Raw genomic sequence first — 15,774 nt, forward strand, 5'->3', positions numbered from 1 at the left:
ACACACTGTGAAAAACAACACACACACACACTGTGAAAAACAACACACACACACTGAAAAACAACACACCCACACACACAGTAAAAAACAACACACACACACACTGTGAAAAACAACACACAGTGAAAAACAACACACACAAACAGTGAAAAACAACACACACACACAGAGATCATATTACGTATGAGTGTTTCTGTTACCCAAGCCGCACAGTATTTGGTTACTGAGATTGAGAGTAATAGTCCGATGCGCATGCTCATACACACGCACACACTACTGAACCTGCATTGTACACACAAATACAGAGTACACACACATACAGAGTACACACAAATACAGAGTACACACAAATACAGAGTACACACAAATACAGAGTACACACAAATATCGGACAACAAAGTAAGGGTTAAAGTGCTATTCCAGATTCGACATGTAAGTGGCGCCCTCTGATGAAAGCTACGGTTATTCATATAGAAACATAACATAGTATAAGCCTTGTTATAAGACAATATAAAGGCTCAGACATGCTTATGACAAGTTATAAAGCACCAACGTTACTTATACATGGATAGTTACGTTAACCCCTTACTTCATATTATTAGACTGGTCATGAGCGCGTATGAGCATTTATAACGTCTTATAGAAAGCAATGTATGGATTTCAAAACAGGCGAGAATGACCTGATACTTCTCTGGCGTATCGTAGATGTATAGTTCCATAAGTAGCCCTGGTGTGTGTGTGTCATAGAAAAAATATTTGGTTGTTCTGATATCGTAGTCCTGTGTGTATAAGTCAATGTGAAATAATCAAAACACTACCTCACTAGGGTTACTCCCATCGTCACACACACACACACACACACACACACACCCCATGGTGAGGGTGTTTCCCTAATGTGAGGTGCTGTCGTCATAGCAACCCTGAGCGAGACGCCAGGGGGTTGATGTGATTTTCCGACAACATTACATCAACAATAGTGTGTGTGGGTGTGTGTGTGTCTATTAGACGTTGCATCACAAATAGGGGTAGCCCATGTCCCCTGCACCCCAGAGTGGAAAAGCCGTGGTGTAGGCGATCCAACGTTACTGTGTGTGTGTTACTACTCACCCACTGGATCTACATGGTCTAGGTGATCCACAAAGTCTCTCTTTCCCAGGTATACAGTGAGCTAGAGAGAGAGAGAGAAGGCGAGAGAGAGAGATATAGTTACAGAGGGAGAGGCACAGAGAGAGAGAGACATAGAGAGAGAGAGAGAGAAAGGGACAGAAGGGTAGAGATAACAAAATAGACAAAATGAGAGAAAGAAGGATGGAAACAGAGGGTGGGTAAAATCGGGAACTGTATGTGGAAATGGAAAGAAAAACATGGCGTACGTCAACATTACTCTTTAAATTAGACCATACAGGTGAAACACACACACACACACGCACACACACTGACCCCTAGTCTCTCCACTCCCTTCCTGTATACTATCTTCCCTTGTGGGGTCAGATCACAAAACACGTCATCTACACACACTGATCCCTCCATCATGGAGACACAGAGAAAAGAGAAAGAGAAAGAGAGAGAGAGAGAGAGGGAGGGAGAGAAAGAAAGATAGATAACAACAGAGAGGGGAAAGTGAGCAAAGATGATACAGCAAATGAAATAAGAGAAATCAATAAAAGGCACTGTGTGTAGGAAAAATCTATAGTTACAGCAGAGAGGAAAGATCACCTAAGTCTTTAGACATAAAAACAGATAAATCAGATAGATAATCTACTGTTGTAAAGAGAGAGAGAGAGACGAGCTACGAGCGTAATCCAGGAGAAGGGACGAGCAGAGAATGAGGGAAGAGAAAAGAAGAGAGGAAGTCTACAGGGAGAAATATACTCCACAGTGAAAGAGGAGGAACCCGCCTTACCTTCTGTCTGACACACACACACACACACACACACACACACACACACACACACACGCAAATACACACAAGTATGCACATGCACTAGCAAGCAGGCACACAAGGGGGAGTTGTGACCTACCTTGCAGTTGGGACTGGACTTCTTGAAGACTCTGAAAAGAAAGAAAGAGAGAGAGAGAGAGAGAGAGACAGAGAGCGAAACAGAATTAGTCACCAAAGATTCCAATTTGTATAACTATATAGCGATATTCCCGCTCAAAGTAGACTGTTCTGTATCTGTAATGAACACGACATCAAAAGACGTAAACCACAAGCAGTGAGACAATGCAGTGGGCCTACTCTAGAATGGCTTGTGCAAGATGGAGCCTGTTTCTGTAGTGTACGGCAGCTTAATGTACAAGTACACCCCCTGGACAGGACACTAGCCTTACCCCCAAATCTATCCCATTAATGCTGAGGGCCAAGCAGAGAGGCATCGGGTCCATTTTTACACTCTTTGGTATGAGACTTCCGGGAACGCTTGCAAAACAGACCAGGCCAGGGTTTGGGGTTTGTGAAGTCAGTGAGATATGTGAAAAATACTTCCTTAGTTGTTAATATTTTTTTTAAACTCTAAAAGGCACAGCCTATATTCGAGCCAATGTCTTAAGTAGCTGAACATATTTTTACTCCAACCTCGTGAAAAAATACGAACTGACAAGTTCTCATTTTCTTCAAAAACAACTTCATATCGAAGGAGCGCCTTCGATTTGAACGGCCTGCACGAGCGCAGTTCGCCCCGCGAGACAACCGTTCGACCCGATTGACGCGTTGCTGCGCATGAGCTTAGCTAGCCTACGTCGCCACGACATCGCCTACGAGCACGATTTCTATTGGAGAAGCAGTTTCTGCCTGTCGTCAAACTGCACTGTCTTTGGTACGTCTACTAAGTTGAATGTGAGAGACCTAGCTCCCCCAAGTCAGAGAGGCTGTTGTTCAGTGGCCATAAGCCAAAGCGTCCTGTGTCTGATGTTGATGGGGTGACAATGAGTGCGCTCCAGATTATCATAAACCGTTAAGCTCTGTATCTCGGCTGCACCGCAAGAGATGGGAAAACAGAGAGAGAGAGTAGAGAAAGAGAGAGAGTGCGAGAGACAACAGCAGGGGCCGCAAAAGAGGGGGAGACTGGCAGACAGAGGGAGTGGAGCGAGAGAAGGGGACAAAGGAGACGCAAAGAGGGACAATGAATGAATGACTCTTTCCCCTCCGTTTCTTTAGTAAATGTAAGGGAAGATAATGTGAGAGAAATAAAACGGTATGTTTCTGTGGTGGTGTGTTGTGAAGCTTGGGGAGTCACACGTTAACAGACACGACAGTGATGAACAATGGTTTATTACAATATGAAAAGATGATTGATCATAATGATAGAGACAAATGCAGAGTGAAGAGGGGAAGAGAGTTGAGAGGGGGGAGAAGGGAAAGAGAGAGAGGGTGGGGAGGGAGGGAGACGGGGAGAACAGACCGTGAGTGAGAAAGCACGAGGTAAAAGGAGGTGGAACACAGGCAGAGAGAGAAGAGGGGAAGAGAGTTGGAGAGAGAGAGAGAGAGTGAGAGAGAGAAAGCAAGAGAGAGAGCAAGAGAAGGAAGGGAGGGATAGAGAGAGAGAATGAGCTACAGGTGTTTGAAGGTCTGTCTAAACATCATAATATGTGGTTGAGTCAGCAACTAGAAGAGATGGATCAAAGGAAAGAGTGGGATGGAGGAAGGGATGATGGATGGATAGAGGAAGGGATGATGGATGGATAGAGGAGGGAGGAAGGGATGATGGATGGATAGAGGGATGATAGAAGAGTGAGGAAGGGACGGATAGAGGAAGGGACGGATAGAGGAAGGGACGGAGGAAGGGATGGATAGAGGATGGAGGAAGGGATGGATAGAGGATGGAGGAAGGGATGGATAGAGGATGGAGGAAGGGATGGATAGAGGATGGAGGAAGGGACGGATAGAGGATGGAGGAAGGGATGGATAGAGGATGGAGGAAGGGATGGATAGAGGATGGAGGAAGGGACGGATAGAGGATGGAGGAAGGGACGGATAGAGGAAGGGACGGATAGAGGAAGGGACGGATAGAGGAAGGGACGGATAGAGGAAGGGATGGATAGAGGATGGGACGGAGGAAGGGATGGATAGAGGACGGACGAAGGGATGGATAGAGGATGGACGAAGGAAGGGATGGATAGAGGATGGAGGAAGGGATGGATAGAGGATGGAGGAAGGGATGGATAGAGGATGGAGGAAGGGATGGATAGAGGATGGAGGAAGGGATGGATAGAGGATGGAGGAAGGGATGGATAGAGGATGGAGGAAGGGATGGATAGAGGATGGAGGAAGGGATGGATAGAGGATGGAGGAAGGGATGGATAGAGGATGGAGGAAGGGATGGATAGAGGATGGAGGAAGGGATGGATAGAGGATGGACGAAGGGATGGATAGAGGATGGACGAAGGGATGGATAGAGGATGGACGAAGGGATGGATAGAGGATGGAGGAAGGGATGATAGAGGATGGACGAAGGGATGGATAGAGGATGGAGGAAGGGATGGATAGAGGATGGAGGAAGGGATGGATAGAGGATGGACGAAGGGATGGATAGAGGATGGACGAAGGGATGGATAGAGGATGGTCGAAGGGATGGATAGAGGAAGGGATGGATAGAGGATGGAGGAAGGGATGGATAGAGGATGGAGGAAGGGATGGAAAGATGGATAGATGAGGGATGGAAAACATCACTAAAATGAAGGTCAGAGCTCAGGAAGACACACACAACAGCATGTGCAGGCACACACACACACACACTTACACTCCTCATCCCACTTTCAACCAGTGAATAAAAAGAGAGAAATAGAGGGAAGAAAAAGAAGGAAAGGAGACAAATGAACAATTGATGAGGGAGATCATCCAGAGGCCATGGGCAAGATTATCTGAGGGACAGGGAAGGAAGAAAACAACAAGTGAGTGAGGAATAGAGAACGTGTGAATGAAGCCAGCGAGAAGGAGTGATTGAGAGGGAGAAAGAAAGAAAGATAGAAAGTAATTAAGAAAGAAAGAAAGAAAGAAGAAAAAAAAAAGAGAAAGCACACAGTGTGTGTGTGTGTTGGGGAGACACAGGTCAATGCGTGGCTTACTTTTCACTCCCCAACTGATGTGAATGCTAGCCGCTTTGTTGGACTACATAGCAGCACACGCACAAATACAGTACGCACACACGGCCCTCGCTCTCCCTCCCTCTCTTCCAGAGTGCCTGCTTAATCTTTGGCTTGCTCCATAAATTCTTGTCTTTCTCCCCATTTTACGGCTCTCGCTCTCCCCCTGATAGCTATTTCCCCCCTCTTTCTTCCGTTCCCTCTCCCTGAACTCCCCCTCTCTCTCCAGAGCTAATTACAGATTTAAGGCCTATTAGTGTAGTGCCTTATGTGCATCCCAAATGGCACCCTATTCTCTTCATAGTGCACTACTTTTGACCAGAGGCCTATTGGCCCTGATCAAAAGTAGTGCACAATATAAGGAATAGGATGCTATTTAGGATGTAGACAGTGTCTCAGCCTGCCTGGTCTAATGAACAGACCTTATTAATACTGCATCTTATCTAACCAGCCCAGGGCGACGCACGGCCAACACACACGCACACAGTGAAAGGTTACTGATCGACGACGAGTCAGAACTGCCTATACTCTCATTTAGCTGTTAATCCACTTTTGTGTGTGTGTGTATGTGTGTACTCGCTTGTATGTGTGTGTTACAAGACTCGCCCCCCCCCCCCCCCCATGGATTCTATTTAGTTGCCATGGCAGCCACATGGGGCTTGCACCTGTTGTCATGGGAACGGAAAAGGCCCAGAAAATGATAAGATACAACATGTACAGTTGAAGTCGGAAGTTTACATACACCTTAGCCAAAGGATCACCACTTTATTTTAAGAATGTGAAATGTCAGAATAATAGTAGAGAGAATGATTAATTTCAGCTTTTAATTCTTTCATCACATTCCCAGTGGGTCAGAAGTTTACATACACTCAATTAGTATTTGGTAGCATTGCCTTTAAATTGTTTAACTTGGGTCAAACGTTTCGGGTAGCCTTCCACAAGCTTCCCACAATATGTTGAGTGAATTTTGTCCCATTCCTCCTGACAGAGCTGGTGTAACTGAGTCAGGTTTGTAGGCCTCCTTGCTCACACACGCTTTTTCAGTTCTGCCCACAAATTTTCTACAGGATTGAGGTCAGGGCTTTGTGATGGCCACTCCAATACCTTGACTTTGTTGTCCTTAAGCCATTTTGCCACAACTTTGGAAGTATGCTTGGGGTCATTGTCCATTTGGAAGACCCATTTGCGACCAAGCTTTAACTTCCTGACTGATGTCTTGAGATATTTTAAAGCAACATCCACATAATTTTCCTTCCCTCATGATGCCATCTATTTTGAGAAGTGCACCAGTCCCTCCTGCAGCAAAGCACCCCCACAACATGATGCTGCCACACCCGTGCTTCACGGTTGGGATGGTGTTCTTCGGCTTGCAAGCCACCCCTTTTTCCTCCAAACATAACGATGGGCATTATGGCCAAACAGTTCTATTTTTGTTTCATCAGACCAGAGGACATTTCTCCAAAAAGTACAATCTTTGTCCCCATGTGCAGTTGCAAACAGTAGTCTGGCTTTTTTATGCCGGTTTTGGAGCAATGACTTCTTCCTTGCTGAGCGGCCTTTCAGGTTATGTCAATATAGGACTCGTTTTACTGTGGATACAGAAACTTTTGTACCCGTTTCCTCCAGCATCTTCACAAGGTCCTTTGCTGTTGTTCTGGGATTGATTTGCACTTTTGAACCAGACTTGTGGAGGTCTACATTTTTTTCCCTGAGGTCTTGGCTGATTTCTTTAGATTTTCCCATAATGTCAAGCAAAGAGGCACTGAGTTTGAAGGTAGGCCTTGAAATACATCCACAGGTACACCACCAATTGACTCAAATTATGTCAATTAGCCTATCAGAAGCTTCTAAAGCCATGAAATAATTTTCTGGAATTTTCCAAGCTGTTTAAAGGCACAGTCAACTTAGTGTATGTAAACTTCTGATACACTGGAAGTGAAATAATCTGTCTGTAAACAATTGTTGGAAAAATGACTTGTGTCGTGCACAAAGTAGATGTCCTAAGCGACTTTCCAAAACTATAGTTTGTTAACAAGAAATTTGTGGAGTGGTTGAAAAACAAGTTAATGACTCCAACCTAAGTGCATGTAAACTTCTGACTTCAACTGTATATGCATATGTACTGTGGATGGTGTCCATATTGATAATGTCCCTGCTTCCAAGTATCTGGATAGATGAATAGCTGTCTTTTAGAAAATATATTGAAGAATTAGTTAAAAAGCTGAGAATAAAAATGGGCTTCTTCTATAGAAATAGGTCCTGTCTCTCGCAAAATAGTAAAAAGCAGATTATTCAGTCAACATTCCTATAGGTCCTAGACGACGGTGACATCATCTATATGAAAGCAGCTGCTACTTCATTAAAGCCGTTAGATGCAGTTTATCATAGCTCATTGCGCTTTGTTACGTGCGACAATTTTAATGCTCATCCCTCTGCATTCTCTACCAGAAAGTTGGTTGGCCCTTGTTGATGTCATGTAGGTTGATACATTGCTAGGTTTTCATTTATAAAAGCACTTTTACAAAAAGTCCCACTCTACCTAACATCCTTACTAAACTTTAGACATACGAATTGCCACGCCTGGTCTTAGGGATGGCTAACTCTGGAAATTCCTTTGGTCTCTACTAGTGTTGCACATTTTGGGAAATATTCAGAGGTGGAAACTTTCCGTGGGAATTAATGGGAATATATGGGAATTAACGGGAATATCTGGGAATTCATATTAATACCATTTAAATGTTGATGTTTTTTGCATTGGATATATTTACCATATCATATGGAGACAGAACCATAAACCGTTTACCTTATAAGTAAACATAATTGCAAATGATTAAATCCTTCCAATATATATATTTTTTAAACTATTTATTTACAAATTAAACTTTAATTAAATGAGTTGACTCTTCACATGGGATGATTTCACCAAACAACAAAAGAAAGGGAACATTGAATGATCCCCAATGATCCATCGCATCTCCCAGAAACATTTTCAACATACATCTATCTGTACAATGACAGTCTAGAAACTAAAGCTTTGTCTTCCTCTCAGGCTTCCATTGTCTTCTCCCTGGACCTCCTCAATGTCCCCCTCTTGAACATCCGACTCTGAGGCCTCATCTTCACTGTCACTTTCCAACCTTGATGAGGATGGCTCGTTGTCAGGCTCAAAATGCCTCAAATTTGCCCGGATGGCCACCAATTTTTCAACCCTTGTATTGGTCAGCCTGTTGCATGCTTTGGTGTGTGTATTCCCAAACAAGGATCAGTTGCGCTCTGAGGCGGCTGATGTTGGTGGGATTTGGAGGATGATGGAGGCAACAGAGCCTCAAATCCACAAAGTCCCTTCCAGCAGGTTGCTGATGAGATATGTTGGCACGACTGCCATATTGCATCTCCATCCCAAAGCACTTGCTTGAAAGTGTACTTCACCAGACTGCCAAGAACCTTGCCCTCATCCAGGCCAAGGTGGCGAGACATGGTGGTGATGACCATAGGCCTTGTTGATCTCTGCACCAGACAGGATGTTCTTGCCAGCATACTTGGGGTCCAACATGTACGCTGCGGCGTGTATGGGCTTCAGGCAGAAGTCTTCTCGCTTTTTGATGCATTTCAGAACTGCAGTTTCCTCTGCTTGGAGCAACAGTGAAGTGGGCAGGGCAGTGCGGATTTCTTCTCTTTCATCTGCAAGCAGAGTCTGAACATCAGACAGGATGGCATTGTCTCCCTCAATCCTGCTTACCACTCTCTCCCAAAATACATCATCCAGGAGGATTCTCTTGATGGGGCGGTCCATATCGGCAGACTGTGATGTGGCCTTTTCTTGGAAAGACTCCTTCCCCTCCAGGAGACTGTCAAACATGATGACAACACCACCCCAATGGGTGTTGCTGGGCAGCTTCAATGTGGTGCTCTTATTCTTCTCACTTTTCTTGGTGAGGTAGATTGCTGCTATAACTTGATGACCCTTCACATACCTAACCATTTCCTTGGCTCTCTTGTAGTATATCCATTGTTTTCAGTGCCATGATGTCCTTGAGGAGCATATTCAATGCATGAGCAGCACAGCCAAATGGGTGTGATGCGAGGGTAGGACTCCTCCACTTTAGACCAATCAGCCTTCATGTTCGCAGCATTGTCTGTCACCAGTGCAAATAACTTCTGTGGTCCAAGGTCATTGATGACTGCCTTCAGCTCATCTGCAATGTAGAGACCGGTGTGTCTGTTGTCCCTTGTGTCTGTGCTCTTGTAGAATACTGTTTATGGGGTGGAGATGATGTAGTTCATTATTCCTTGCCCACGAACATTTGACCACCCATCAGAGATGTCTGCAACACAGTCTGCTTTCTCTATGATTTGCTTGACCTTCACTTGAACTCTGTTGAACTCTGCATCCAGCAAATGAGTAGATAAAGCATATGTGGTTGGAGGGGTGTATGCTGGGCGAAGAACATTCAGAAATCTCTTCCGATACACATTTCCTGTGAGCATCAGAGGTGAACCAGTTGCATACACAGCTCGAGCAAGACATTCATAGCATTTTCCTGTAAAGATTATTTAAAAAATTGTAAAAAAATAACCAAATACAATTCCATGTACAGATAAATAGTTAAGCAGTTAGAATAACAACTCCTTTGTAAGATAAATGTTTTAAAATGAAACATGTATGGAAACAGGTGAATTAACACTCCTCAGTTAGCAGGGTCGAGTAAGCCCATATGGTAGCAAAAACGAACTAGCAGAAATTTTGAACAAGTTAGAAATTATTTAAACACACTTTGCTGTAGTTAACAAAAAATAATGTATATGTCATATAAAATATATTCACCCCACCCAGTATTGTAATCAAAACTTACCAGAAAGCATGTAGTCCTTGGCTCAGACAGTGTAGTAGTGTGGGCTCAATAGCATCTCATTAGTGTGTAAGATCTTGAGAATCAGCTGTACATGTGATGGAAGAATGCACTGCACATTGATGGAAGAATGGACTAGCCATGCAGAGGGTTGCAATTCCATTGAATTGGGGATAGTTTAACCAAAATATGCCACAAGACCTAGAATTGCCTGATGTGTATCCCACAAAAAAAGGTTCACTGTTATAAACTAACTTTTTTGACGAATTTAAGCAAAATTCCCGGGCTCAACTTCCCATGGAAGATTTCCGGAAATTTCCCGGAAAGTTTCAGACTCTTTGTAACCCTAGTCTCTACTGAGTTAGGTAAATTAGCGTTTCAATTTTTTTGCACCTTATTTGTGGAACAATCTTCAAAATGTTCTGAAATTTGACATTTTGGTGCCTGTAGGCCAATTGAGAACTTGCATTTTGTATTTTCTGTCATTTATGTAATTCAGGTCTCATCTGTAAAAGAGAACTTGGTCTCAGTATGACTCCCTGATAAAAAATAAAAGGTTATATAAATAAATATATAAATACATGTAAATACAGACATCACAAAGCTGCCCTGACTGGGACCACGATCCCAGAAAGAGTGGGAGAAAGCAGCCAAGAGGCACACACACACCCCGCCTTAGGAAACATACAGTCTCTCTCTCTCCCTCCCTCCCTCCCTCCCTCCGTGTCTCCCTCCCTCCCTCCCTCCCTCCCTCCCTCCCTCCGTGTCTGTCTCTCTCCCTCCCTCCGTGTCTGTCTCTCTCCCTCCCTCCGTGTGTCTCCCTCCCTCCCTCCCTCCGTGTGTCTCCCTCCCTCCCTCCCTCCGTGTGTCTCCCTCCCTCCCTCCCTCCGTGTGTCTCCCTCCCTCCCTCCGTGTCTGTCTCTCTCCCTGCCTCCCTCCCTCCCTGCCTCCGTGTCTGTCTGTCTCTCTCCCTCCCTCCCTCCCTCCCTCCCTCCCTCCCTCCCTCCGTGTCTGTCTCTCTCCCTCCCTCCGTGTCTGTCTCTCTCCCTCCCTCCGTGTCTGTCTCTCTCCCTCCCTCCGTGTCTGTCTCTCTCCCTCCCTCCCTCCCTCCCTCCCTCCGTGTCTGTCTCTCTCCCTCCCTCCCTCCCTCCCTCCGTGTCTGTCTCTCTCCCTCCCTCCCTCCCTCCCTCCGTGTCTGTCTCTCTCCCTCCCTCCCTCCCTCCGTGTCTGTCTCTCTCCCTCCCTCCCTCCCTCCCTCCGTGTCTGTCTCTCTCCCTCCCTCCCTCCCTCCCTCCCTCCCTCCGTGTCTGTCTCTCTCCCTCCCTCCCTCCCTCCGTGTCTGTCTCTCTCCCTCCCTCCCTCCCTCCGTGTCTGTCTCTCTCCCTCCCTCCCTCCCTCCGTGTCTGTCTCTCTCCCTCCCTCCCTCCCTCCCTCCGTGTCTGTCTCTCTCCCTCCCTCCCTCCCTCCCTCCGTGTCTGTCTCTCTCCCTCCCTCCCTCCCTCCGTGTCTGTCTCTCTCCCTCCCTCCCTCCCTCCCTCCGTGTCTGTCTCTCTCTCTCCCTCCCTCCCTCCCTCCGTGTCTGTCTCTCTCTCTCCCCCTCCCTCCGTGTCTGTCTCTCTCCCTCCCTCCCTCCCTCCGTGTCTGTCTCTCTCCCTCCCTCCCTCCCTCCGTGTCTGTCTCTCTCCCTCCCTCCCTCCCTCCGTGTCTGTCTCTCTCCCTCCCTCCCTCCCTCCCTCGCTCCCTCACTGTCTCTCTCCCTCCCTCCCTCGCTCCCTCCCTGTCTGTCTCTCTTCCTCGCTCCCTCCCTGTCTCTCTCTCTCCCTCGCTCCCTCCCTGTCTCTCTCTCTTCCTCTCTCGCTCCCTCCCTCTCTCCGTGTCTGTCTCTCTCTCTCCCTCCCTCCCTCACTCTGTCTGTCTCTCTCTCTCCCCCTCCCTCTCTGTCTGTCTCTCTCCCTCCCTCCCTCACTCAGTCTGTCTCTCTCCCTCCCTCCCTCCCTCCGTGTCTGTCTCTCTCCCTCCCTCCCTCCCTCCGTGTCTGTCTCTCTCCCTCCCTCCCTCCCTCCCTCCCTCCCTCCCTCCGTGTCTGTCTCTCTCCCTCCCTCCCTCCCTCCCTCCCTCCGTGTCTGTCTCTCTCCCTCCCTCCCTCCGTGTCTGTCTCCCTCCCTCCCTCCGTGTCTGTCTCTCCCTCCCTCCCTCCCTCCCTCCGTGTCTGTCTCTCTCCCTCCCTCCCTCCGTGTCTGTCTCCCTCCCTCCCTCCGTGTCTGTCTCCCTCCCTCCCTCCGTGTCTGTCTCCCTCCCTCCCTCCCTCCGTGTGTCTCTCTCCCTCCCTCCCTCCCTCCCTCCGTGTCTGTCTCTCTCCCTCCCTCCCTCCCTCCCTCCCTCCCTCCGTGTCTGTCTCTCTCTCTCCCCCTCCCTCCGTGTCTGTCTCTCTCCCTCCGTGTCTGTCTCTCTCCCTCCGTGTCTGTCTCTCTCCCTCCGTGTCTGTCTCTCTCCCTCCGTGTCTGTCTCTCTCCCTCCGTGTCTGTCTCCCTCCCTCCGTGTCTGTCTCCCTCCCTCCGTGTCTGTCTCCCTCCCTCCGTGTCTGTCTCCCTCCCTCCGTGTCTGTCTCTCTCCCTCCGTGTCTGTCTCCCTCCCTCCGTGTCTGTCTCTCTCCCTCCCTCCCTCCCTCCGTGTCTGTCTCTCTCCCTCCCTCCCTCCCTCCCTCCGTGTCTGTCTCTCTCCCTCCCTCCCTCCCTCCGTGTCTGTCTCTCTCCCTCCCTCCCTCCCTCCGTGTCTGTCTCTCTCCCTCCCTCCCTCCCTCCCTCCGTGTCTGTCTCTCTCCCTCCCTCCCTCCGTGTCTGTCTCCCTCCCTCCCTCCGTGTCTGTCTCTCTCCCTCCCTCCCTCCCTCCCTCCCTCCGTGTCTGTCTCCCTCCCTCCCTCCGTGTCTGTCTCCCTCCCTCCCTCCGTGTCTGTCTCCCTCCCTCCCTCCGTGTCTGTCTCCCTCCCTCCCTCCGTGTCTGTCTCCCTCCCTCCCTCCGTGTCTGTCTCCCTCCCTCCCTCCGTCTGTCTGTCTCCCTCCCTCCGTCTGTCTGTCTCCCTCGCTCCCTCTCTCTGTCTCCCTCGCTCCCTCTCTCTGTCTGTCTCTCTCCCTCCCTCCCTCCCTCCCTCCCTCCGTGTCTGTCTCTCTCTCTCCCCCTCCCTCCGTGTCTGTCTCCCTCCCTCCGTGTCTGTCTCTCTCCCTCCGTGTCTGTCTCTCTCCCTCCGTGTCTGTCTCTCTCCCTCCGTGTCTGTCTCTCTCCCTCCGTGTCTGTCTCTCTCCCTCCGTGTCTGTCTCTCTCCCTCCGTGTCTGTCTCTCTCCCTCCGTGTCTGTCTCCCTCCCTCCGTGTCTGTCTCTCTCCCTCCCTCCCTCCCTCCGTGTCTGTCTCTCTCCCTCCCTCCCTCCCTCCGTGTCTGTCTCCCTCCCTCCCTCCCTCCCTCCGTGTCTGTCTCTCTCCCTCCCTCCCTCCCTCCCTCCGTGTCTGTCTCTCTCCCTCCCTCCCCCCTCCCTCCCTCCGTGTCTGTCTCTCTCTCTCCCTCCCTCCCTCCCTCCCTCCCTCCGTGTCTGTCTCTCTCTCTCCCTCCCTCCCTCCCTCCCTCCCTCCGTGTCTGTCTCTCTCCCTCCCTCCCTCCCTCCCTCCCTCCGTGTCTGTCTCTCTCCCTCCCTCCCTCCGTGTCTGTCTCCCTCCCTCCGTGTCTGTCTCTCCCTCCCTCCCTCCCTCCCTCCGTGTCTGTCTCTCTCCCTCCCTCCCTCCGTGTCTGTCTCCCTCCCTCCCTCCGTGTCTGTCTCCCTCCCTCCCTCCGTGTCTGTCTCCCTCCCTCCCTCCGTGTCTGTCTCCCTCCCTCCCTCCGTGTCTGTCTCCCTCCCTCCCTCCGTGTCTGTCTCCCTCCCTCCCTCCGTGTCTGTCTCCCTCCCTCCCTCCCTCCGTGTGTCTCTCTCCCTCCCTCCCTCCCTCCGTGTCTCTCTCCCTCCCTCCCTCCCTCCGTGTCTCTCTCCCTCCCTCCCTCCCTCCCTCCGTGTCTGTCTCCCTCCCTCCCTCCGTGTCTGTCTCCCTCCCTCCCTCCGTGTCTGTCTCCCTCCCTCCCTCCGTGTCTGTCTCCCTCCCTCCCTCCGTGTCTGTCTCCCTCCCTCCCTCCCTCCGTGTGTCTCTCTCCCTCCCTCCCTCCCTCCGTGTCTCTCTCCCTCCCTCCCTCCCTCCGTGTCTCTCTCCCTCCCTCCCTCCCTCCCCTCCCTCCGTGTCTGTCTCTCTCCCTCCCTCCCTCCCTCCCTCCGTGTCTGTCTCTCTCTCTCCCTCCCTCCCTCCCTCCCTCCGTGTCTGTCTCTCTCTCTCCCTCCCTCCCTCCCTCCCTCCGTGTCTGTCTCTCTCTCTCCCTCCCTCCCTCCCTCCCTCCGTGTCTGTCTCTCTCCCTCCCTCCCTCCCTCCCTCCGTGTCTGTCTCTCTCCCTCCCTCCCTCCGTGTCTGTCTCCCTCCCTCCCTCCGTGTCTGTCTCCCTCCCTCCCTCCGTGTCTGTCTCTCCCTCCCTCCCTCCCTCCCTCCGTGTCTGTCTCTCTCCCTCCCTCCCTCCCTCCGTGTCTGTCTCTCTCCCTCCCTCCCTCCGTGTCTGTCTCCCTCCCTCCCTCCGTGTCTGTCTCCCTCCCTCCCTCCGTGTCTGTCTCCCTCCCTCCCTCCGTGTCTGTCTCCCTCCCTCCCTCCGTGTCTGTCTCCCTCCCTCCCTCCCTCCGTGTGTCTCTCTCCCTCCCTCCCTCTCTCTGTGTCTCTCTCCCTCCCTCTCTCCGTGTCTCTCTCCCTCCCTCCCTCCCTCTCTCCGTGTCTCTCTCCCTCTCTCCCTCCGTCTGTCTCCCTCTCTCCCTCCCTCCCTCCCTCCCTCCGTGTCTGTCTCTCTCCCTCCGTGTCTGTCTCTCTCCCTCCGTGTCTGTCTCCCTCCCTCCGTGTCTGTCTGTCTCCCTCCCTCCCTCCCTCCCTCCCTCCGTGTCTGTCTCTCTCCCTCCCTCCCTCCCTCCGTGTCTGTCTCTCTCTCTCCCCCTCCCTCCGTGTCTGTCTCCCTCCCTCCGTGTCTGTCTCTCTCCCTCCGTGTCTGTCTCTCTCCCTCCGTGTCTGTCTCTCTCCCTCCGTGTCTGTCTCTCTCCCTCCGTGTCTGTCTCTCTCCCTCCGTGTCTGTCTCTCTCCCTCCGTGTCTGTCTCCCTCCGTGTCTGTCTGTCTCCCTCCCTCCCTCCCTCCCTCCCTCCCTCCGTGTCTGTCTCTCTCCCTCCCTCCCTCCCTCCCTCCCTCCGTGTCTGTCTCCCTCCCTCCCTCCCTCCCTCCGTGTCTGTCTCTCTCCCCCTCCCTCCGTGTCTGTCTCCCTCCCTCCGTGTCTGTCTCTCTCCCTCCGTGTCTGTCTCTCTCCCTCCGTGTCTGTCTCTCTCCCTCCGTGTCTGTCTCTCTCCCTCCGTGTCTGTCTCTCTCCCTCCGTGTCTGTCTCTCTCCCTCCGTGTCTGTCTCTCTCCCTCCGTGTCTGTCTCTCTCCCTCCGTGTCTGTCTCTCTCCCTCCGTGTCTGTCTCTCTCCCTCCCTCCCTCCGTGTCTGTCTCTCTCCCTCCCTCCCTCCCTCCGTGTCTGTCTCTCTCCCTCCCTCCCTCCCTCCCTCCGTGTCTGTCTCTCTCCCTCCGTGTCTGTCTCTCTCCCTCCGTGTCTGTCTCTCTCCCTCCGTGTCTGTCTCTCTCCCTCCGTGTCTGTCTCTCTCCCTCCGTGTCTGTCTCTCTCCCTCCGTGTCTGTCTCTCTCCCTCCGTGTCTGTCTCTCTCCCTCCGTGTCTGTCTCTCTCCCTCCGTGTCTGTCTCTCTCCCTC

At 50.8% G+C, this 15,774-nt stretch overlaps 1 protein-coding gene across 1 annotated transcript in view; it reads right to left on the bottom strand.

Annotated features, from left to right (window-relative positions):
- arrb2b (arrestin, beta 2b) overlaps positions 1-15,774 on the bottom strand; it is a 66,950-nt gene that overhangs the window by 14,760 nt on the left and 36,416 nt on the right. Inside the window, exons 2-3 of the mRNA XM_038996236.1 lie at positions 2,022-2,052; positions 1,108-1,168 (exon numbers count right to left, since the gene is read on the bottom strand). Coding sequence (XP_038852164.1) covers positions 1,108-1,168; positions 2,022-2,052 — 92 coding nt within the window. The remainder of the gene's footprint in view (positions 1-1,107; positions 1,169-2,021; positions 2,053-15,774) is intronic.

The sequence above is a fragment of the Salvelinus namaycush genome, chromosome 6 (assembly GCF_016432855.1).
Source record: "Salvelinus namaycush isolate Seneca chromosome 6, SaNama_1.0, whole genome shotgun sequence".
Lineage (NCBI taxonomy): Eukaryota > Metazoa > Chordata > Actinopteri > Salmoniformes > Salmonidae > Salvelinus > Salvelinus namaycush.